The 25,795-nt window shown below is 41.1% G+C and overlaps 1 protein-coding gene across 5 annotated transcripts in view; it reads right to left on the bottom strand.

Annotated features, from left to right (window-relative positions):
* Positions 1-834: 834 nt before the first annotated feature.
* Positions 835-25,795, bottom strand: part of LOC148031929 (branched-chain amino acid aminotransferase 2, chloroplastic-like) — a 29,809-nt gene continuing 4,848 nt past the window's right edge. For 2 of the 5 annotated variants that reach the window (XM_087682518.1, XM_087682514.1), the window contains exons 8-12: positions 24,983-25,077; positions 4,499-4,615; positions 4,285-4,380; positions 4,090-4,202; positions 3,370-3,972 (exon numbers count right to left, since the gene is read on the bottom strand). In XM_087682518.1, the coding sequence (XP_087538644.1) occupies positions 3,858-3,972; positions 4,090-4,202; positions 4,285-4,380; positions 4,499-4,615; positions 24,983-25,077 (536 nt within the window). In that variant the 3' untranslated portion in view covers positions 3,370-3,857. Of the gene's footprint in view, positions 948-3,369; positions 3,973-4,089; positions 4,203-4,284; positions 4,381-4,498; positions 4,616-24,982; positions 25,078-25,795 lie in introns of those variants that run through there. The other 3 variants (XM_087682517.1, XM_087682515.1, XM_087682516.1) reach the window with 3 other exon arrangements.

The following is a 25,795-nucleotide window of genomic DNA, read 5'->3' as shown; positions in this document are numbered from 1 at the left end:
TAAATCATCATTATCAAGCATTGCATCAAGCGTTGCCAAAGTATCTACAATGCTCCTTACCTTCAAAACGTACTCATTGACATACAATTTTTCTTTCTTCAAAGTACTTAGCTCTTGTTTAAGCTGAATATTCCGTACCAATGTATTCACAGAAAACATATTTTTAAATGTGATTCATACTACATGTAAACTTTTTACATTTTTTATATATCCCACTATAGTATTATCAATGACTGTAGATAGCCAATACATCACATTTTTTCCTTTGCATTCCATTCTTTTCACATCTTTAATTCATCTGTAGTCGCAAGGTCACTCAGCTCTGGCTTCTTTTTTTTACTTGAAACAAACTTGAAGATGCATTTTCCAATAAGACAATTCGTCACATGCAACTTCTTTGATTGTAGTTGTTATTATCTAGCTTCTCAATAATGGGGTTTTCACTATTCTTTGCCATTATCACAAAATTGATACAAAACAGCAAGCCTACCTTTTGCAACCTTTCACAACAAGTAGGCAACAATACAGAAAGCAACCTTTTTTACTAATTGCTTTATAGTACATATAATTTGCAACCTACTTATAAATAAAATATAAGTTTGGTTCCTGCCAAACACCTCAAAACTTATAAATTCAAAATCTGTAACATGTGCACTAACTTCTAGTCCACACAATGAAAATCAGAGTATACCCTAAAGCTAATGTCCGCAACTTTATATGTCTAAAACAAGATCCTAAACTATCTTAGATGACTAAAAAAAATGCGAAGGAGTCATTAAGGACTTGTTGTTTATAGAATATACAATGCTCTAGTTGCATACCAAATCTTATACCAATTTGAGATTTTTGCTTTGCTTTGCTTTCGATGCCTCTGCAAACACTATCCAAGAGAAATAGTCCGCTCTTATACCATGTTAAGAATCATGTGGTGAAGAGACTTGCTTGAGCTGTGCGTCAAACACACACCATACACACAAGAGGAAGCTCACTTAAGGAATACAAAAATAGAGATGGATGCCAGAATGTTTTCTTATTGGTTTCTTCTTCTTCTTATTCTTTCACCCACAATACAATGTACACAAAGTATATATAAGATATAACATTTAAAAAAGTAACCTACTAAGTCAAACAATATATAATTGACTATACTAATCAATTAATGTTATAACTATGCCAACTATAGATAGGTACAACAACCAAAGATAATAAGTGATAAGTCAGTGGCCATTTGAAAATCATAATGGCCACCAACGTGCTAAGTGTAGACATGCAAACCCATCTAACCAACCAATAGATAATCAATGTCTGCACATGTTGAGCTTGCCATCTCAATACGATTCCCATTTTATTTTTTTATAAAATTATATAATTATGGAATACAATTGTCCTCATTCTATTATCTCTTATTAAATGATCACTAGATGAACATAATTACTGTGTAAAAACATGTATGATATAAACATTTACTAATAAATTGTATTATTGATTTAGGAAAAATATGCTAAGGATACAAAATTTATATATCGCAATGGATGGATTCTTTGAGAAATATGAAAGAACAAAAACAACTACAAAAGCATTGCAACGATGTCAATCCAAATTTTCTTTGAACTCGGAGCTCTTGATGTCATTTGAAAATGGATTTCTTCAATGCAAACACTATTATCAAATAGAGACATGCAATGAACCTAATATGTGAAAGTAGAAACATAAAAAATTCCCACATAAAAAGAATCGCCAATCTTTTGCTCAACAATAGTGCAGATAATGTTTGCTTAACAATAGTGCATATAATATAAGGGAAAAAATCAAGCCCTTAAAGTGCTAGTTAGCTACGGGTAAAATTTTCCTAAAATTTAGGTTGAATCTCCCTAATTATTACAAGCCTATACAAGCATACTAATCAATACGTACAAACTTTCCCTTTCTTTACTAAAGATGCATACATGCAAATATAGTCTTCATGTATCACATGGCATAGAAGAACACAAGCGACCCCATTTATAAAATTTCAAAGAAAATATGTGATGAAATTTCAAAGGAAATAAGAGATTTATGTGATTACATACATATATACATGTCCTTTAAGATGCCTTGAAGAAAGGCACATAAGACAAAACGATGGAACTCTAAGATTCTTCATGGCACAAAAGGACACAACTACTAATGTGATATGTATGTTTAACAAATCACAAGAGAGTTGGCCGTTGTCCTATGGATATAGGAGCACTTAGGTTATCAAGTGTGCAACGAGTTTTGCAAGTTATCTACTCTACTATACTAGGGCTTCAATTAGTTGAGGCCTATGCAACATTGCTCTAAAAAGAGTATCGCATGTGAGGAGGCCAATATCTGGAAAAGATAGGGATTATCTATCAATGTACATGACATATTTGATATGGGTTGTCTCAATTTAGTGGCATCATATGAAGATGTAAAGATAAATTGAAGCAAAAAATATATTGGAAAGGTTATTTTGTTACATGAAACTACAAAAGTTGTCTTGTTTGCGTGATAGATTTTTCCCAAAGTGAATGGCATAATCATATTCCTTGATTGCTATGTAAGAAAATAAAGTTCAATATATTTAACAAATTGGATAAGTTATTATTTGTGTATTTACATGCATATATTATGACAACAATATGTGAACACTTGGGATCAATTGGTTTTTGCCCTGTAAGTCCATTGTTCCAAGAAATTCATTGTGCATGTCAATCTCAACGATAGATGATTTTCTATGGTATCATGCATTAGTTCGATGAAATATTTGAAGATTCATAGGGACAGATGCAACTATTCTCAATCTCACTAAGTACTTAGTAGATGTTGTGTAGAAACAATGAAATAGATGGGATTTGGGTAGTTTGGCACAAAAAAAAGAGCATTATTTTGGTAATGCTTGAAATTGCGTAAGCATGTTGGTAAATTTCCCTTATTAACAACAAATTTATATTTATATGTAAATTAACTTAGATATACATATATTTATGCAATTTGTCAAGGATCACATTTTTTGAAACATTTAAAATGGCCATCAAGAAGCCTCAAAATGGCATGTAAATTAACCTACATATACATACATTTATGCCACTTGTCGAGGATTACATTTTTTGAAATATCTAAAATGGCCATGAAGAAACCTCAAAAGGGTAGTGCTTTCCATGGAGAGGTACATTGGTAATTTTTCTTTCATTTTAATGTATTTGACTTTTCCTATGTAGATTAGTCCAAATATATGCATCTTTTATATATTAATTATTGAGTTCTAAAATGAATTTTTTTAAAAGATAGTGAAGTAACCAACCAATCTTTAAGAAGCAAATTTTAAATTACGAAGTATGTGCATATAGAAGATGTATGTCTTTAAGTCACCATTGCTACATTTAAAATCAATTGCAAGAATTAATATTCACAAAAAACTTTATAGGTAGGAGATACAAAAACCCTTAGACTTTTGAAGGGATTTTTGAATAAAATTAGGTGTATCTACCACTAATTATGATTAAAGTTTATGTACAATTCAAGGTCTAAAAGCTTCTTTGGATTTTGAAGGGTGTTTTTTTAGATTTTTTGCAATTCATGTACATTAAACCTTGGTTATGTGTGGACACCCCGGCAAGAATTCGGTAGGCACCTTGGCCTACTTAGCAAAACCCTACCCTCCTTGTCGGGTTAAGATAATGAGGCCCTTCTTTTGAGGATAAATGCCAGCCTTGACAAGTAATGTGATGTTATATACCTGTGTCAGAACCAAAGAGAGTGTAGGGAAAATCAAGAGCACAAACAGAAAATTATCAGACGGTACGAGTATTCACCTTATTTACAGCACCCCGGGACTTTTCACGTCTCAGCCTCTACAACTTCATTGTCCAGCCCCGCAGATCTGCAGTGCTCCCTGTCTGGATGTCGAGAAGACTGTCGTGAAGTGCTCGAGAGACGCTTCCCAACCCTCTTTCTTGGTATGAGATTCTGCGAGCATCGAATTCAGTATACGCTAAGCCCTAAGCCCTCCTTCTTGGGTATGAGGAAAACACAGACAGTCCGCAAATATACTGCAAAATGCTGCTGTAGAAACAACATTCACACCTGGTTCCCTCGTAAGTGACACTTCCAACTGGAGACACGACCACCGCAGTCCCAGTACAGAAGGCTTCATCAGCTTCCAGGAGTTCCTCCAGCCGAACTTTCCTCTCTTCAACCTGCGATATGATACTGCCCAACATTCAGAATTGCAATCGCTTGTGCTTCTACGTCCGAATCGTTTGATGCCTACAACCCCACCTGGTACCCCGAATTGCTGGCTAGCTCCATGATGCAGTTTCTTGTGATACCCGGAAGTATTGATCCTCTTGTTTCTGGTGTCGAAATTCTCTTTCCCTGTTCATATTAAGACCACATGTAGGACGCCGTGCCAAACGTTTGTTTCTTTTCTTTTAAGCACATGAAAGTGCAAGAGCAGCTGAAATTACAGGCAAAATCACAAAAGAAAGCGTACCTTAACAATAAAAATGTTGCATGAAGAGACCTCTTCTACATATTTTTTCTCGATTCCATCGAGATAGAGCACATCGGAAAAGCCTTGTTGCTTGGCTTGCAGTTGCGCTTTCAACACCTGATAAGTGTTTGATTGAGTCATTGAACTCACAGAATAGAGGGTGTCACAAATGCAAAACAAAGAGCTAGTAGCAGTAAAGAGATTTCTCTTCTCAAAGAGAAGAACATTCTATTAATGACACCTCCCAAGAAAACCCCCTTCAGATAAAATACACAGTTCAAAGACGGCAGTGTAAGGGGTAGCTAAGTACATCATAAATACAATGGTTTCGAGCGAACAACCAATCTAGTGGGCTATAATGCTAGACCATAAGTGGTGCTACTTGAAAGAAGCTGCCAAAGCTCTACATCATCTGCTCAAAGTCACCTACAGCCTCACCCGTCTCTTGTGAAGAGTATGAGGAATCTCTTTCTAGATCATAGAAAGTTTCTATACAGACAATGGAGACATCCTGAAGATCAATAGCATGGCTACATCTTGCAATCCAAATGAACCAAGCAATGATACTAGCAATCGACTGCCACCTACAACAATGCCTCAGAGTCCGATGTGTTTGCAAGTAGTCTGGAGTGAGAATCCTATTCAAGCTTTGTGGCATGTTGATAGATTAATTCACAGATCTTACATCTAGGATTGAATTCCCTGATATTGAACATCTAGCTTTGAGTTTCTCTGTTCGTAAGGAGCTGATCTCCTTTGGCCTATAAGAAGGGTCAAAATCTTGTTATATAGAGGAATCCCACATATAGCACCACAATGCGCCATGAAAGCAGCCAGAAATATTTGCCTGAGTCACACGTCCTAAACTCTTGAAGTCGTGCAAAAGCATCCCAAGTGGATCATCAACTGCCATCAACACAATCATGAACTTCTCCATGATTTACATCATCATGTATTTTGAGCTGCTTAACCTGCCAGACATAGCAACTAAGCAAAAAATACAAGTCATGCCTTTGTACAATGTGACTAAGAGAAATGCAAAACTCAATATGCTACAAAGGTTCTATGTCACATAAGCAAACACCCTAACTTTGGTTGGACCCACATCCATATATAGAAGGGCTGCACAGCCACTCAGTCATCTGGTTTTGTAGATCTACCCTCTCTAACAACTGCTGCCTTGTTTCCACTACTGTTCACACCCCATACAGAAGTCATCTCAGTTCATGGAGTGCTGTCCAGCCTGTACCTGCTGAGATGCCCAATTGTCAGAAGTGGAGCAGCGGTGAAAGCATAAACATGTGCTGAAATAAACTGCTGAAACACAAGACAAAAAGAGAAAAGAAATGAACACGATACAGATGAGAACTCAGATGTATGCACGGGAAATGGAATCCATATATCTGAACACGAGACAGTCGCATACAACAGTGAGTCACTGGCTGCGTGGGCACTAGCACTGGCTCCTCTCTCCACAAAGTCTGCAGATGGTGAAGATGAAGTGACTGACTGAGGAGGAGCCACTGAGTATAAATAGGCTGAAAAAGTGGGGAGCAATAATGCTGGTCGGACAGCATTTAATGCTGGCCGACTGGTGCATAAAATGCCCCAATGGCATAAAATGCCACACCAGAAAAATACCTAAAATACCTAATAAAAATGCCCAGCTCAGATCAAGCTCAGACTCACACATGAGCTGACAAATACTCTGCTAACACCCTCTCTCAGATCATGAGTGATCTGATACAATACAATAGTACAATGAAAAGGGATCAAAAACTATATAACATAGAACCACCAAGTAGAACCATGGATACCCAAGCAGTGGGTGATCAAGCCACCACCAAGGTGCCTCGGAGAGAACCTGATGTCGATGTCGATTGTACCAAACACCTGAAAAATAGAGAAGATCATAGCATGTCTCTGTGTCCATCACTAATGTCTCGCAGTAGCATACAAGACCATCCTGTCAAAAATGCCCCTGAACATAGGTGACCACGGATTTCCCGCCTTTGGCCAAACCGCCAAAGTATCCCCTCACGTGAGCTCCAGACGAAAGCCTCCCGCTCTCTGTCAGATGACCAGCTCATCATGAACCTGGATGTCAATCCCAGCTCCAGGATTTGATTCCGCCAGACTAAAATCGATGCGTCAGGGACATCCCTCTCTGGAACCTGTGCACCTGTATAAAAGTATAGATGAGGCACGGCTGCCCCATCTAAACACCCGCTCACACTCCCTCTCTGGCACAAGAGAGTCGTGAGGGATGACCTCATCACCACCACTAGAAAGCAGCTGAGGAAGGGGCCACCAAGCCCTTCCCGTGATCCGAAGAAGAGGATCCCTTCCGCTCCTTGGACTTCATCTTGGTCGGAGGATCGGAGTCGGAGTCTGATGAAGGAGAGGACTCATCGGTAGAGTCAGCATCCCGCTTCGTCTTTTGCTCCTTCTTCCTGGAAGCCGCTAACTTCTTGCAGTCCTTCCGCAAATGTCCTTTCTTGCCACAGTGGTAACACTGGGCCTTCGACTTCTTCTTCCCGTCACCCCTCTCTGAAGCTATATAAGCCTCACCTCCATAATGTGCCGGAAGCCGCCCCTGTAATCTCAAGGATGTCTCATGCAACTTATCATCAGGGGAAGTGCACGGAGGAGCCATATGGAGAGGAGAAGAAGAGAAGTAGAGAAGAGATGGAATTTAGAGAGGAAACACAGCCAAAACGCAACCAAAAACACCAAAAATAGTGAGGTCACATGCAATATAACCCAAAATCTGATCAATAGAAGACAAAATCTGCTGCAGAAAGTCAAAAAATCAGTCAAAAACTGCCAAAAACAGAGAAAACGGCCTGAAGTAACAGTCACCCAGCCACGAGAGACGTTGAATCAGCAAAACGTAGGCTGTAAACTAGAGAAAAACAGGTAGAAAACTGTCGCCAGCAGCTGCTGATGAAAAACGCAGGCAGCAGAGGGTGCGTAGGCAGCAGAGGGTGCGGAGGCAGCAGGCGATGGCAAAACTGCAAAAAAAGCAGGCTGAAAACAGCCCCAAACAGGTCGCCTGGCTGCGACAGCAGTCGTCTGATCAGCAGGGGTACAAAACAGTCCTGAAATCAGCAAGAAAACACAGCAGAAACACAAATCCTGAAAACTGATACCATGTCAGAAGTGGAGCAGCGGTGAAAGCATAAACATGTGCTGAAATAAACTGCTGAAACACAAGACAAAAAGAGAAAAGAAATGAACACGATACAGATGAGAACTCAGATGTATGCACGGGAAATGGAATCCATATATCTGAACACGAGACAGTCTCATACAACAGTGAGTCACTGGCTGCGTGGGCACTGGCACTGGCTCCTCTCTCCACAGAGTCTGCAGATGGTGAAGATGAAGTGACTGACTGAGGAGGAGCCACTGAGTATAAATAGGCTGAAAAAGTGGGGAGCAATAATGCTGGTCGGACAGCATATAATGCTGGCCGACTGGTGCATAAAATGCCCCAATGGCATAAAATGCCACACCAGAAAAATACCTAAAATACCTAATAAAAATGCCCAGCTCAGATCAAGCTCAGACTCACACATGAGCTGACAAATACTCTGCTAACACAATTTGTTGCGGTCACCCTGACTACTAGTTGAGATCTGGAGCTGCTGGACTTCATCATCACTTTGTTTACTCTAATAGCTTTGGCACTTTTTCTATGGAGCAGAGATCTGGGGACCTGGTCTCTACAATGCGAGAAGAGAGCCATGATTAGGACAGGATAGGCCCAAGAGAAACTCCTATGATGGCTGGCAGCCCATAGTAAGACCTTTGACCATGACAATAGCGTCCATGACTCACAAACAGTCATCCACACCACATGATATGATTGGCACTCAAGTCTTATGGACAATTCACTAGCATTAGGGGACAAATTTTGCTGGCATGCTCGGATGTACACATGGCTGAGCCTCCATGGATGAGTATTGATAGACTCCCCCTGTTGATTGCAAGTTAGACTATGCAAATCTTGAACCTGGTAGACTGGTGCTGAATTGAGTGAAGCTAGACATTGAGAGGACATGCTTGTGTCCTATGCAGCACTAGGTACGAAGATGATGCAATATTGGGCATAGTCCATGAGTCTCTCCCTTGATGAATTGATCACATGCCCAACAAACACAGATGTACACTTGCATGGCCTCACATGTGCCCTGGGCCAAATCCACACTTGATCATGCCAGCTAAGGAGCAGACTGGAACATACGAAGTCCTTGCAGTAGGAGATCACATCTGCTAACCATGCAAGATAGAGGAGGAGATGGAGGAGCACTACATTAACCACTGTAGTGTTACCTTTTCTACGGAGAAGAGATCTGGGGATCTGGTCTCTACCATGCGAGAAGAGAGCCATAATTAGGACAGGATAGGCCCAAGAGAAACTCCTATGATGGCTGGCAGCCCATAGTAAGACCTTTGACCATGACAATGGCATGCATGACTCACAAACAGTCATCCACACCACATGATATGATTGGCACTCAAGTCTTATGGACAATTCACTAGCATTAGGGAACAAATTTTGCTGGCATGCTCGGATGTGCACATGGCTGAGCCTCCAAGGATGAGTATTGATAGACTCCCCCTGTTGATTGCAAGTTAGACTATGCAAATCTTGAACTTGGTAGACTGGTGCTGAATTGAGTGAAGCTAGACATTGAGAGGACATGCTTGTGTCCTATGCAACACTAGGTACGAAGATGATGCAATATTGGACATAGTCCATGAGTCTCTCCCTTGATGAATTTATCACATGCCCAAAAAACACAGATGTACACTTGTATGGCCTCACATGTGCCATGGGCCAAATCCACACTTGATCATGCCAGCTAAGGAGCAGACTGGGAGATACAAGGTCCTTGCAGTAGGAGATCACATCTGCTAACCATGCAAGATAGAGGAGGAGACGGAGGAGCACTACATTAACCACTGTAGTGTTACCTTTTCTACGGAGAAGAGATCTGGGGACCTGGTCTCTACCATGCGAGAAGAGAGCCATAATTAGGACAGGATAGGCCCAAGAGAAACTTCTATGATGGCTGGCAGCCCATAGTAAGACCTTTGACCATGACAATAGTGTGCATGACTCACAAACAGTCATCCACACCACATGATATGATCGGCACTCAAGTCTTATGGACAATTCACTAGCATTAGGGAACAAATTTTGGTGGCATGCTCGGATGTACACATGGCTGAGCCTCCATGGATGAGTATTGACAGACTCCCCCTGTTAATTGCAAGTTAGACTATGCAAATCTTGAACTTGGTAGACTGGTGCTGAATTGAGTGAAGCTAGACATTGAGAGGACATGCTTGTGTCCTATGCAGCACTAGGTACGAAGATGATGCAATATTGGACATAGTCCATGAGTCTCTCCCTTGATGAATTGATCACATGCCCAACAAACACAGATGTACACTTGCATGGCCTCACATGTGCCATGGGCCAAATCCACACTTGATCATGCCAGCTAAGGAGCAGACTGGGAGATACAAGGTCCTTGCAGTAGGAAATCATATCCGCTAACCATGCAAGATAGAGGAGGAGATGGAGGAGCACTACATTAACCACTGTAGTGTTACTATGAGTTTGGAGGGTGATACCACGATCTCCTTCAAGAGTGACTTGACCCACTGTATTGGGTCATGGAGTGCCTTAGGCTTATTGCAGCTACGGCAGAAAAGAGAGCATGCTTTTGAGAGAGAGATGTATACCATCCTCAAGCCCACCTAGACAGTGACCCCTCATTGACTTCTCCACTATAGCTACCACCAAAAAGCCAACCCTCCACCAACCACGACCACCCCGACATAAATTTACTTTTGAGTGCATGCTTGTCTGTGTGAATGTCTCTCACTTGTTGAATGTGACTAATTACATTGATGATTGCTGCTTATAAAATTGTCATAAAAATGATTGTTGAAATGCTGAAAGGAGTTCTCCATTTTGGTCTGCATTAGGCTCAATATGGATTTGTTCCCAAGACAACAAATCACCAACAAAATGGCAAATGTATATTCTACTATTGAAAATGCCAAGCACACAAACCAGGATTGCTTGTTGTCATAGATTGATGTGGAGAAAGCTTTTGACTTGGTGAATTGGGATATCATTTTCTAGACTGGCCAAATTAGGCTCTGGACCAAAAATGCAAAATGCAATATCTTGTCTTTATCAAGATAGCAATGCATCTTGTATTCTTGGTTCCAACATGGCAAAAACTTGGACTTTGGGCAAATCAATGAGACAAGGTTGTCCACCTACTCTATGCTTCATATGATTGCCATTTTCCAGACTGGCGAAATTAGGCTTTGGACCAAAAATGCTGAATGCCATATCTTGTCTCTATCAAGATAGCAATGCATCTTGTATTCTTGGTTCTAACATGATGGCAAAAGCTTGGACTTTGGGCAAATCAATGAGACAGGGTTGTCCACTTATCTCTATGCTTTATGTGATTGCCACTCATCCGTTCTGATGATCTTTTTTCTACCTAGAAATCAACAAGAGGAACTTTCCTGCATCATGAGCGCCTTGGAAACATTTGGATTGACCACAGATTTGAGGGTCGATTTCGAAAACCTAAGTTGCTTCATCTAAATGTGAAAGATTGGCATCATTTATCATAGTTGTGTGACATCCAAGTCATGTGTGATTTCCAAACATTTGGGCTACCCTTTAAGCTGGTAAATTTCCCTCGAATTGATGTTACGTTGGGTACTAGAATGTTACGTTGGGTACTAGATAAAGTGACAGCCAAATGAGATTATTGGAAGTTATCTATAGGGCCTTTGTATGTTCACTTGTGAATTATGCAATCTATTATCATTACATCCAAGTCTTATTACCTTAAGGTATGTGGTCCAAAGCTGAAGTTGATTCTTTCATGTCAATGGCAATGGAGTTTTTATAGAAACAAAAAGAGGAACAAGAAGATCTGCAATGAAGGAATACTGAATAAGAATGCAGATATGTACACGGGCACAGTGCATATGTCTGCATATTTCCACCTCAATGATGTCACCCTGCTGTACACCTCAAAGTCTGCTGCAGTCAACACGATCTCAGCCTGAAATCTGCGATCTGAAGAGTGTGAATGTGTGCTGAAGATCTGCGATATATAGCAGTAATTATGGCCCAGCCAAAATAGCAGTCGGCCTGCCAATCTAGCCAACCTGTGCTAGATTTGGCTGACTACACAAAAATCTGCCAAAAATGGCAAAACTATCACATCAACACAATAATCTGATCTAGAATAAATGCAACTGCCATGTGTCACTCCTGTGCTGACTGTATAGCCTACCATGTGGCATATGCAACACAAACTCTAATGAACTGTTCTCGAATGCTTGTTTGACAAGAAAATGCATGAACACTACCTAATTTGATACATGTGTGTCTAGGGGATGATCATAACTCTTAACACCCCCTCTCAGATCCTAAACATAGCATGAGACTGAGGGATTTGGAATGTTGTTGAAGTAAAACCTGAGGAAGCGCCTTCGTAAACAAATCTACAAGATTGTCCTCTATCTTGTAGTACTCCACATCTATGGAATCATCTAGAAGCTTCTCCTGAATGAAGTGATACTGTGTCTCTATGTGCTTCATCCAAGCGTAGAACATTGGGTTTTGTGCGGAGGCAATGCAACTCTCATTGTTGCACCAAAGAGTAGTAGGATCTGGCAAGGGCAGCCAAGCTCCTACCTCCGAAGCCACACTGTCTCGCATGTGGTACAAGACGCCACCCAACACTCCACCTCAGATAAGGCAATAGTGGGTTGCTTCTTACTACTCCAAGAAACAACACCTGCACCCAAGGTAAAGCAATAACCTATCGTGGACCTCTTGTGGTCCACATCTCCAACCCAATCTAAATTGCTCCAACCTGTAAGCACAAGATTTGAACCATCTGCACCTATTGGATAATAGATCCCTAGATCGGGGATCCCCTTCAGGAACCGCAATATCCTCTAAGCAGCCTGCCAATGCACCATCTTGGGCTCACTCATGGACCCAGTCAGCAAACCTACAACAAAAAATAAGTCAGTATGAGTGTTGAGGAGCCAAATCAAAGACCCAATCAATTACCGATAGCAAGTAGCATCAGCCAAAGAAGAACCGGAGTGGGCAATGGCCTTCCAGTTTGGATCCATAGGGGTAGAAATGGACCTACGTCCTGTCAAAGTGAAGCAATGCGGAAGCGAATGACCATGACAAAGAGTGAAGAGAGAGAGAGAGAGAGTGAGTGAAACACAGAAAATCTGTAGTGAAGGATGATGTATAAGGTTGCAGAATTATACACATGTGTAGAGAAAATATCTGCGTATGTCTCCACCTTGAGGATCTCGATCTCCGTCAGCCCCGAGAGCCATCTCCGCAATCAGTAGGCTGAAATCTGTTAGAGACAATGCAAAAAGACTGCTAGAAACTCAACCTATTTATAGGCTGAAAGTAATGCCCATAAATGATCGGGTCGGCTACATTAAATGTAGCCAATTGATGTAGTTGAACCAACTGCTGCCACTTGGCACTACTGATGTGGCCGCATCCAAGAAATGACTCTTAACACCCCCTCTCAGATCCTGGACAAGGCAGCAGATGGAGGGATCTGGAGTGTCAGTGAAGTAAAGCCTGGGGAAGTGCCTTCGTAAACAAATCTGCAAGATTGTCTTCGGTCTTATAATCCACATCGATGGTCTCATCCAGAAGCTTCTCCCTGATGAAGTGATACTGGATCTCTATGTGCTTCGTCCGGACATAGAATACGAGATTCCGTGCCAAGGCAATGCAACTCTCATTGTCGCACCGCAAAACAGTAGGACGAGTCTGGGGGCAGCCAAGCTCCTCCAACAACCGCCGAAGCCACATAGTCTCACATGTGGTAGAAGACACAGCCCAATACTCTACTTGAGTCAAAGATAGGGGTACCGTAGGCTGCTTCTTGCTACTCCAAGATATAGCACCAGCACCCAAGGTAAAACAATAACCTATAGTAGACCACCTTTGATCCACGTCGCCAACCCAATCCGAATCAATCCAACCTGCAAGAACAAGTTCAGAAGCATCTGTACCTACTATATAGAAAATCCTGAGGTCAGAAGGTTCCCCTCAGAACCAAAGTATCCTCTGAGTAGCCTGCCAATGCACCTGTTGAGGTGCACTCATGAACCCAGCCAAGAGACCTACAACAAAACATAGATCAACCCATGTGTTGAGGAGCCAAATCAATGATCCAATCAACTAATGGTAGCGGGTAGCATCCGTCAAAGGAGAATCTATGTGTAAAGTGGCCTTCTAGTTCGGATCCATAGGAGTAGAAATTGACCAACAATTCTCCATCTCAAAAGTCACCAAGAGCTCCTGCACATATCTCTGCTGAGAGATGAAAATCCCCCTCTAAGGCTCATATATCTCATGGCCCAAAAAAAAAATGGAGAAGTCCTAAATCCATCATCTTGAACTTCTGATGTAGGGCTACCTTTGTCTTAGTGACCTGCTGGGCATGATCACCTGTAACAATCAAGTCATCAACATACAAAACAAACACAAGACCACCCTCAGAAGTGTGCACATAAAGCTGTGTATCGGCCCTAGAGCGCCGATATCCCAACTTGGCCTAGAGAAACGAATCAATCTTCTCGTTTCAAGCACACGGAGTGTGCTTTAGGCTATACGAGGCCTTCTTCAACTTGTAAACCTTCCCATTTGAGCAAACAAAGCCAGGAAGCTGCTCTACATAGATCTCCTCCTTCAAATCACCATTCAAGAAGGTTGACTTCACATCCAACTGAAAGACATGCCGTCTCCTATGACCAAGGCAAGAACAGCACGAATAGTTACCATGCGAGCAATAGGGGCGAAAGTATCATGGAAATCAACACCTGGACGCTGTGCAAAACCTTAAGCAACAAGGCGAGCCTTGTGCTTGTCCAAAGAGCCATCACTATGGTACTTGGTCTTGAAAACCCATTTGACACAAATCACCTTCTTACGAGAGGGACGAGGCACAAGGTACCAAGTGCCATTCCGCTCAATAGCCTCCAACTCGGCTTCTATCACTTTTCGCCAATGATCAAACTGTAAAGCTTCCTTTACTATGTAAGCTCTCTATCCTACATAACACGGGACATCAAACAATAGTTAGAGCAAACAAGCTCCGTAGTATGTGCTTGGTGCTACCATGACCTCCGCAGTCCATCCTGCGGTTTCCACTCCTTGGGGACCCCCTCGATCCCTAAATCTCGGAGCGTGTCATGGGCCCAATGAGGAGGAGGCCGAATCTCGCCTCGGCGCTCTCCATCTACTCAAGCTTCTGGAAGGTCCACTGTCAACGGAGGACCAATCGGTGAATCCAATGGCTGGGAAGTAGACTCCTCATCCGAAGAAGAGTCCTCAAGAGTCACAGGCTCGAGAGGAACAATCACTGGGGCCCAGCTATCATCGGGATCTCCAAGTACAAGGTGATCCTGACCCCTCTCTGGGGTTGGAACCTCCACAAACCGAACATCACGACTCGTGTAGACATCCTGCTTAACAGGATCATACAATCGGTAGCCTTCAGATTGCAAGCTATAGCCCATAAACACTTATCTTCTGGAAGCCGCTTCAAATTTATCACGTTGTGTCTTCGGGATGTGAACATAAGCGTCACACCCAAAAACCTTGAAATAAGAAACATCGGGCCAAAGTACACCTCAAAAGGAATTATACTAACAACAACGGAAGTAGGGAAACGATTAAGGATGTGAACTGAAGTAGCCACAGCCTCAGCCCATGGACACTGAGGTGTTTGACGATGCTCCATCGTGGTATGGGCCATATCAATCTCATTGCGATTCTTCCGCTCCAAAATGCCATTCTCTTGAGGGATGTTTGTATTGGCAAACTCCTGGTGTATGCCACGATCTACACAAAACCGAGTAAACTCATTAGAAACAAATTCTCCGCCCTTATCCGATCGTAAGGTTTTCAGCTTTTGCCCCGATCAGTTCTCCTCAAAGAGCAACCAATCCTTGAAGTTGGAGAAAGCCTCCGACTTCAGCTTCAAGAAATAGTCCCATCTCATCCTACTGTTATCATCTACAATGAGCATGAAATACAAACTCTCTTGAAGCGATTCTGTCCTCATCGGTCCACAAAGATCGGTGGAAACAAGCTCTGAGGGTGTTGAAGACCGCCTCAAAGCCTTGCTGGGAACAATATCACGATTCTGCTTCCCACAAATGCAAGATACACAAGGCTGGTGACTCACCACAATATCTAGCAAACCTTGAACAAACTTGTCCTTAGACGCCTTTCGAAGATATTCATAATTGAGGTAACCAAACCAAGCATGCCAAAGCTCGAACTGAGTTTGGGAGGTAAGAAGAAGAGAAGTCAAGGCAGAAGAAGACTGCAACTTATGGACTCCATTCTCCTCGTAACCTGGAGAAAGAACCCCTCTCGATCCTCAATCAAGAATTCGAAAAGAATCCACATCAAATTCGACCAAGAGGCTGAGGGTACAAATCTTGTGCACCGAGAGAAGATGATACCCCAAAGCCACCACATAAAGTACCTCAAATGCATGGGCACCACCACGCCCATCTGGAATAAGATGCATATTGCCCCGTCCCTGAGAATAGAAATAGACGAACTATCTCCAATAAGAATCTCACCATGAGAAGGCTACAAATGAGTAACATTGTTGAAGAAGGAATCATGAAGTGTTTGAAAGTGTTTTGAATGAGATTGATTATGTTTTGAAATCTCATGATAATTTTCAATAGAAATATGAGGCTCTATGATGTTTTGATAGGTTCTGTTGAGGTTCTGATTGGTTTTGTTTAGCTTTTGTTTTGTTCTGTTTTTCTTCTGTATGAAGTATGGATTAATGATTGATGGAAGTTTATATTGTTTGAAATATCATTGAATGGTTTTTGATAGTTTGAAATGGTTTTAGTATGAGTTATGAGGTTCTGATGCTTTCTGTTCACCTTCTGTAACCCTCTATTGTGCTTCTGTAGAGCCTCTATTCCTGCTCTGTTTCTGTTTTGTTCTATTCTATATGCCTCTGTAAGTGTTCTGTGGAATGTATATCCAAAGTTCATAATCATACAACATGCTAATAACAGAGCTTACACCCACAAGATGATAAAAAGAAATCCCAATTAGCTAGGTTCCACTAAAAGGTTAGGAAATCCTCATCATAAGTTTCACAAATGTATCAAATGCATGTTGATTAAAGCATCCCACTGAAAAATAGAATCCCAAAATATATCAAATGCATGTTGATTAAAGGAGAAAGTGTCTATCATAGGTGCAATCATAATACAGAATGTCATTATCTTCCTCACAATAAAAAACAAATCTAGCAATCAATATAGAGTTTGTATCACAAGGACATGAATATTTTACGTTTTGCTTAGCATTTGATTAAGTTAATAATCAAATATACAGGTTTGAAGTGCACGTGTTATGTAAGGCAATTAATTCACAATGATGGAGCAAAGACCCCAAGATATCAATTGTTTGGTATCAAACGCAAAAGTTGTAATAAGTCATATTCGACAACGTGGTGTCTGGTGTCAAGTTTGGCCTAGGGCATTTATTTGACCAACGAGTGTTAGTGATGACGCGCTACGAACTAGGCATTTATTAATAAATTAATTCTAGCTCAAGGGTCAATGCATGCATTAGACCACTTGTGTTTCAAAATGGCCTAGCCAATTTCATTGTGGATGGGCGCTACTAGTTTTCTCGGCAGGGACAAAGAGCTAAGTTAATTTTTAGAACTATTAATTCTGAAAAATTAAATAAATGGATTAAAAATGAATCTAGAAGTTGGTAGAGAAGAAGAAAGAGCTACTACTACAATTTTCCAGCCATTGGTGATCAACCCACCCATTGGAGATTGTTAGAGAGCTACTGGCAATTGATCAAGAGGCCGTTGGAGGCATCGACAACCCCTATAGGCTGTCTATAGGCGGGTGATAGCAATTTTGGGGCCCATAGTAGCTAGATACTGCATGTGGGGCTCTTGTTCATGGTGGGATGCAGTCATTCAGCCATTTCCAGCAGTGCAGGAGCAAATTTGAGCAGCTTCTCGTGATAGAAATCATAAATTTCTCTCTCTTTTATAAAAAATTCCTCGGTAGATTTCAGCCATTTTTAGGCCCTGGTGAAAAGTACCTTTATTTTTGCTGCTGTAAACCCTAATTTACAGCTTAATCTGTGTTTAGTAGCCACCTTGTGTCTCATGCCAATAAATTGAAGGCTTAACTTAAAAACAATGATTGGAATTTGAGAAATCAGAAAAAGTTTTAAGAAGCCAACCATCTCAATTGGATTGAAGTTAGATGTGACCAGCCAGGCATCAATTGAAGGCCATTCCCCTATTAAATCAAGGGGCAAAGTGATAAGAAGGCTTGCTGGTCATTTCTGAGGGGAAGAGACATTGGGTATTGAAGGAGATTGGAGCCAAATCTCAGTGTACTTCATCCAATATCAATAGAAGCTAAAGAAATGGGTGCTAGTTTTGGGGACAACTGGGAGTCTACTCTACTATTTGGTAACATTTGGATTTCAGTTTATATGAATTTTATGCTTGTTGTAATTAGTGCTTAATCAAGTTATTTACCACCCTTTCAAAGAAGGCTGGTTTCAGTCAAACAAAGAGCCTATGTCCACTAGTAGTGTTGCATCCTCTAGTAAAAGTATCCTTGAGGCAGAATCCTCTTGATCCCATCATAGAGCATGGAGTAGAATCATCTGAGAGACAATCGACAGACAATACTAAATGGATGCCTCCTGAAACTGGAACACAATGGGTAATGACTGCTCATGAAAGATAGTTATCTCTTAGTCAGCTACATCAGAAGGTTTGTGTCATCTGGTGGGTTAGATGTATCATTAGAGGAATGTGAAACACAGATCTATAGATAATTGGTCGATAGCACTGCTGCCAAAAACAATAGAATCATGCCAAGCATCAAAAGATCTCTACCTAGCTAGGCCATTCTGCTGATTATGTTTCCATGCCTCACCAAGACAACCAGAGTACTAATCCACAAGCATATAAGGAGATGTTACCATGAATAAGCTCCTGCATCTCGTGCAATATGTCCCCAAACTGACAACTCTGATATGATCATCAAACTGCTCAAGGACATCTCTATCAATCTAGGAATTCATGCATGATAAAGAATAGCCCAATATACAATCCCAAAACTCCTCCATAGGATCCTCATCACTGGATGGGTGGATAGTAGACGGTGAAACTCTAGTGAATGTAGCTGATGGCATAGGTCCACTAGTAGATGAGCTAGGAGATCTAATAAATGATTGAGGTCTACTAGTATATGATCTAAACGAGAGCACTGATGAGCCAGCAGATCTACTTGCTGATCTGATCATAGTAGATACTGGCTGAGAACAATCATCTGGATTACTATCAGAAATTGAAGAATCACAAGGAAGTGTAGATGGTATGATAACTGCTCTAGATGATACACGTGATGGTCTAGCAACTAGTCTAGATGATGCAATTGGATGTCTCGATGCGTTGCAAGATATCTAAATTAAGATAATGTGTACTTATCATGATATAAATCAGCATAGAAATCTGAATCTATATCTATGGTATCTAACTGTGAAGTCAAGGTGTGAAATCTAGATCTAGAAATAGCTAGTAGTGTGCTAGCTGCAGTTATACTCTATCCCCTTGTAAAAAACACCAAACGCTGAAAATATGGCACAATTAACTGTGAATAAGGCAGATGAGAGATAACTAGAAATAATGGTTTGGTGAGGTGTGTGATAGCTTGCAGAAAAAAGCTCGAACCGATGCAAAGTTTGTGAGAGAAGGTATGAGCAAGATGGGGAAAGAACTAGGCTCACAAACATATGCGCACACACACGTGTGAGAACATGAAACGAAAGAGCAATGCGATGAGGATCCGTGTGAACACATACAAATATGGGTTAGCATGTGAATGTGGTGCACAAACTCCAGCGAAGCACAAGAGTGTACTCTACAGTGCAGGCTATCCACTGTGTGATGTACAAAGATAGCCAAAAATATGGCTCAATATCCCAAGTACAAGTATTCTGCAGCAAAATAAGAAAGCAGCTACATGCAAATGAGGCACAAATAATGCTTGGCGTGTGAACGCTTGAGTATAAACCTGCAAGAAATAATATCATTTTATAGGAGCCATCACTACATATGACTAGCCAAAACCACTGTGAAATAACAATTGTTGACACTTTGAGATCTAAGTGACTAGTGGAGGTACAGTACAAGGCTTAATGTAGGTGTTAGGCGTCTTTGAGAAACTAATTCAAAAGTGCCTAGAGAGGGAAGGTGTGTGGCTCAAGATGAGGGTGAGAGGTTGATGGTGGAGGGGGAAGGTATCGTGGTGGGATGGTGGAAGGGGAGGGGTGTCATGTTTCCCTTTTTCTCTCTCTCCTTCTAGTTGCTTCCTTTTCTGCTTCTTCTCCAACCTCGTCCCTCCTCTTCTTCTTCTTCTTGCCTCATCTTTTTCTTCTTCTTTTGCCTCTTCTTTTGCTTCTTCATCTTCTCTTCTTGTTTCATTCTCCTCATCCTCCTCTTCTTTCTTCTTCTTCTGTGTGTTTTTCCTCTCCACTTTTTCTTCCATGGCTACTACAACCTATTCGGAGCTACATCTACGGTCTTCTTCCTCCTACATGGCTGCTCGCTCTCAGCAATATAGGGAGGGAGAGGAAAGGGAGATCACTTTAGGCTATAGGGCTGCAAATTTTTTTGCTATTCCTACTATATCTTGTCATGAGGACTTGTATTTTTGAAACCTCACTTAATATGTATTATGCTGCAGAAGTACTTGGTGATATTTGGTGCCAATTCTTGGCCTAGGTCATTCATTGTTGGGCCATACATAAATGTCAATTGGTGACACTAGAGAAGTGGCATTCAATAGTATCTAACACCAATCTAATGGTCAAAGATGACACAGAGACACTCGCGAATGGAAGTTGCCTGGCCAATTTAATTATTGGCTAGTCGTATTATTTTTCTAGATACCAAAATAATTATTAGATTAATTTTTAGTATTTAAAGACTGATAATCAATATTTAATTATAAATGATGTTAGAAAAACCATTTGAAAAGGCTACCACTTGTCAAAAATGCCCATCCAAGACTGAAAAATGTATTTAGAGACTGGAGAGAGGCATTTTTTGTGCATTCAGCATGCAAGAGAGAGAGGAGATGCTGTTGGTCTGATCTACAGCCATTGGAGGATCTTCTAACACAGCCAAGGGCAGGAGAAGACCAATCAACAAGAAGTGACAGCATCTACAAGCTGTTGAGACAAGGCAACAGCAGTAAATGACCAATTTTCTTAAGTTCATTGCGAAGAAAGTTTGAAATTTCTCTCCCCTTCAGTATTCTCTCTCATCTCCCGACCTTTCTAAAGCCTTGCTTTGAAGATTACAACATTGAGATCACTAGAGGCTGAGAAATTTCAGATTTCTTTGTTGTAAAGCCTAATCTATAACAAAAATTAGGGTTTAGTAGCAACGTTAGGAAGCCTGCCAGAAATTGGAAGCTCCAAGACTTGAATACAATAGGGCTGAAGCAGTCAAATTCATATGGAGGGACCAACAAATCAATAAATTTGGGAAATTTTCCATCTTCATCAAAGTGGGTGAAGGTCAATTGACTACTCGAATCAAGGGGCAAATCAAATTGAAGACTTGCTAGTCATTTTGGACAGCAAGGAGAGTTGGAATATCAAAAGGGATTGGGAAAATCCCATTGTGCATCAACTTCTTTAATTAAGTTAAAGAAATACCGAAAGGGGCACCAGTTTTGGGGCCAACAAGATGTTCATTGTCCAAGATTATAAGTTAATTTGCATTTCTTAGTTTTGTAATAAATGTTGCTGCTATAACTAGGTTGTAATCAAGGAATTACCACCCATCCACAAAAGAAAGGTTGGTTTCATATCTCCTATGCATCTAGGGACTCACCTACTACTTGTTTGGTAGAGACGGCCTATTTCTTAATGGTGACACTCTTTGCCTTTGCCTTAAGTGCGGTGCAAGACTGTTGATGTTTAGAGAGTGGGGTTAGTAGTCACCATTCAAGGGGCTTGGATTGGTCTGAGGGTGTCCTACTGCATGCCTTCTCATGCTCCATTGGACAGAGCTGTGGCTTTTGGTGGTTGGCTGTGCTGTTGAGAGCTTTCAACAGATCAATGTCATGATAGTTTATCAGAGTGTGATTCAACTTATCCTACTTCTCTAGATTTTCAACATAGTTTATCTAGCTTTCTCTTCTTGTAAGTAATGCAAAAGTGTTCTTGGTTCTTGTAAATTGTAGTAAAAGAATTGAATCTTCTCATTTTGCTTCAACCTCAACATGAAATTTGAAAGTCTCTCATCTTGAAGGTTTTGTGTTACATTCCTCCCTAACTAGTTATATGTTCCAAATAACTAGTCCTTGAAAGAATCCAAAAGTTCCACAACTTGTGCTCACTACAACTGGGCCTTAAATCGTGTTGCCCCAATAATACCTCTCTTGATGAATGACCAATAAGTCTTGTTAATAGTACTTTTAGCTTGTGTGGCTTTGCATCTTTGCTTCTGCATTCATTACTCTCTTATTTCAATAACCCTGAGGTGTACAGTTGCACGTTAATATCATCTAGAGGCTGAGTGCAACATTGAGGATGGTAAAGCTACATGCAATTGTGAATACCCTTGGATCTCATCTTTCTTGTCATGCAACTCGGATTAGCCTTGGATCTCATCTTTCTTGCCACAATTCTTCTCTCTCAGATGCAGTGCTCAAACAACTCTATATCCTCTCAAAACCGCAACACCTGCCAATCCATTATGGCATTGTATGTATTCTATTAGTCAATAGTATTGAAGAAACTCCAAAATTTGGGCCTGCAAGCTGCCACTGAACGAGCATCTTTTACTTTGGAGATGTATGATTGGTGTTGCTCCTTCCTTGGATGGTGGTACTTCATATGAGACTTCTCTACACATTTTTGGACATCATCCTCAATCACAACAGATTATTCAAAGTGTCCACTTCTCTCAGACTCCGTTTTCCTTCTTTTGGATTTGGCAACCTTGTTTGGTCTTTGGTTATTTTCCAACTTCACGCTTCTTTATTTTTTTGGGTACACTTTTGGACACATTTAACTGTTTGGAAGCTTCAAAACTTAGCTACTTTTGAGGCCATTGTCTTTAATGGTTATACATACTTTGGAAGATGTTTGCATCAATCTCTTTCTGACAAACTTGTCGTGAAAGCATTGAATAGACCTCAATATGGTCTTTTCAATGAGTGCTTTCTTGCACTTTTTTATGGTGTTTAGTCAATTGTATATTGATTATTGGCATAATTACTTCCACAAAAGATCTGTGCGTGTGTGCGCCACATGCATGCATGTGTGCGCAGTTGCATGCGTGTGTATGTGCACACACAAAGTGTGCAGCTGCATGCGTGTGTATGTGCACACACAAATCGACCCATGGCCACTCATCTCTCACACTCCATCTTCCCTTCTGTCCCTGATTTGGCTCTACTGACCTTTGACAAAAAACATACAGACAGAGTATTAGATCTAGGCCCTACTAACCAATCATGTATATAATTTGTGACAAAAAGCTCCAAGAGATGATGGACCCAAGCTGATACTATGGGAGCAGTTAGTGTGTGCGCGTGCGTGTGTGTGTGTGTGTGTGTGTGTGCATGCGTGCGCGCTCGACCAATGGCCTTAACCCTCATGTCCCTTCTGCTATCTCCCTCTTACCTCCACCTTTTTTGTCCTTTCCCCTTGTTTTCTTTTGCTATTTTAGAACTATGCTAATTGGGATGAACAAGGCATCCAAAGAGGGCTTGGCTATTGATTGTAACTGTTTTCTAGGAGAGACATAGAGAAGGGTGCTAGGTCATCTCCAAAGTTTATAGATTTTGTGTGCATGGATATGCCTTTGATAGAGAAGTTCTGCATTGTCACCTTCCATTAGGCATCACGTTAGGGTGATGCTAATAGACGAGGTGAGCGTAAACATTGCTTAGCCATCCTCAGACAGAATCTTCGTAGGCTGGTGTGGATCCTTGGACAAGACTTCAACATGGTGTAAGCCCAAGGAAGAGATAAGGAAGCTTGGGAGTAGCTCATGTAGCTATCAAAGGGCATGATCTCTAGATTGTAGCCCAGTTTGGTAGGTCTACTAAATTATTAACAGTTTTCTAGGAGAGACAGAGAGAAGGATGCTGGGTCATCTCCAAGGTTTATAGATTTTTGTGCATGGATATGCCTCTGATAGAGAAGCATAGGCATTACCTTGGGCGCTCTCATGTACTACTTCAGCTTGTATTCACAAAGGTTAGGACCCCACCACAAGTGCAACAATGACATCATACTCAAGATGGCAATTTTAGAGGCTTGGAGCCTCTAGATCCTCCAAGGCATGACAGGCAACCCACAATCTAGATCTTTGCCTTCAAGTGATCAATGCTTTTTAGGAGAGGTAGAGAGCAGGAGTACAACCCTTAAAGAGAGGGAGAGGGCAGCCAAACCCTCTTTGGCAGCATTCCAAGGAAGAAGGAGAGGAGACCAAGATGTAAATGAATGTTAGAGGATATGAGGGCAGAGATTGAGGTGCCTCCTTGATCACAAGACCACTCATGCACAAAGAACAGGTCTATCTTGGAGAGATTTCATAATTCCCCTACTCATGCACATAGAACAGGTCTATCTTGGGGCAGGGTTCACAAGGGAAAATCGGTGAAAGGTGAGAAGTTGCAGAAGCAGCCCCAATACAGTGGCTTCAGCTTTAGGAAGACATGGTGTACCCCTTGAAAAAGGCATCCTAAGAAAGATTCAGAAAACAGGTCGTTACCATCATGGCACCTGCAGGAAATGAATGTTGGAAAAAATACATATATCTCTTTAACAGGTCGCCTTTATGAAAAAAAGAGGCATGATAAGTCCTCCATGTGGGCAAATATGGAACCTCTAACTCTTGAAACCCGGGTTGAGGTCGTGTCTGAAGGGCCTTAACCACCGAGCATTACAAATGCTCCCAAACAAGCAGTGACCATACTATGCAAGCATTCTCCATCACGTCCATCCTGGCATTATATTTCTCAATTTCTCTGCTGCATTTGAGAAAGCCATGACATCAAATGAAATATAAAATTGACCTTGACAACTTGAAATAATAGATGACACAAAGCACAACAAATCTGGGGACTCATGCATGCTGTCAATTAAATGTGCGTGAATTTGTACTCACTTTGGCTTCTGTAAGCCCACTTTGGAAGTTACATGCCATTAACTCAAGTTCAGACCTCCAAACATTTCAAAAATAAATCTACAAAACATGAGAACCTTTCAACAAGCATGCCATCAGATCAGGCCTGCCTAAATAGAGCAGGATTTCTTACAGGACCATAGTTGCAGATAGTTTTGATTCCACCTGTTCCTCCTTGCACAGCCCGTGAAAATAGGGTTTCTATTTTCAAGTGAATGGGAGATGGACCTTCCTGGAAATACACGGAATAGATTTACTTGCATTACCTGCAGATTGATCTTTTGAGATTGCACTTAAAAATACAAAATACTACTCAAAGTTCAACATGTTCGTGCAGTTTTGCATGTCTTTGATGTAGTCTATTGCTGGGCATATGCAAGCTCAAGCATGAACAGTTTCAAGAATTCAGTGACATCCAAAATGTTGAGAAGCAAACACCTATTCCTGACTGGCAATTAAGCACACACTTAGGTGGCCACTTTTAGGGTCAGGTATCTTCCTGTAAAACATACTCTGCATATCCATGGGGAATAGATAGATGTATCTCAATGTCATTGTTTTTGGCATCATCCTGTCAAAAGCACCTGGTCTACTTTCCACCTATCCATTATCACTCACTCAGAACCACTTAATTCATAGCCTACATAAAGGCCTCTATCTATTCTGATGTCCCAACTCCTGCTCATCACTTGCTCTTTCGCAGTTCTTGCATTATGACAAACATATTACAATGCAACTAACTTACTATGCTTTCATTGTGTGCACACACAATCCTGTCATAAGACTCACAAATGATGGAGAAATACTTGATCAGTGTAGAGAAGGTAGAGATGTTGAAGCAGTTACAGAATGCCATAACACATCCTTGAAACGTAGGCATAAAACTCCTACTAGCAGGCAAACATGATAATGTGAACAGGAGAAGTAGGGTGCAAAGCAACAAGCT

This window comes from Lygodium microphyllum, chromosome 8, assembly GCF_053477565.2.
Source record: "Lygodium microphyllum isolate KBCC chromosome 8, Lygodium_microphyllum_v1.1.10, whole genome shotgun sequence".
NCBI classification, from domain to species: Eukaryota; Viridiplantae; Streptophyta; class Polypodiopsida; order Schizaeales; family Lygodiaceae; genus Lygodium; species Lygodium microphyllum.
The sequence above is the reverse complement of the archived record's forward strand: the minus strand, read 5'-3'. Positions and strand labels throughout refer to the sequence as shown.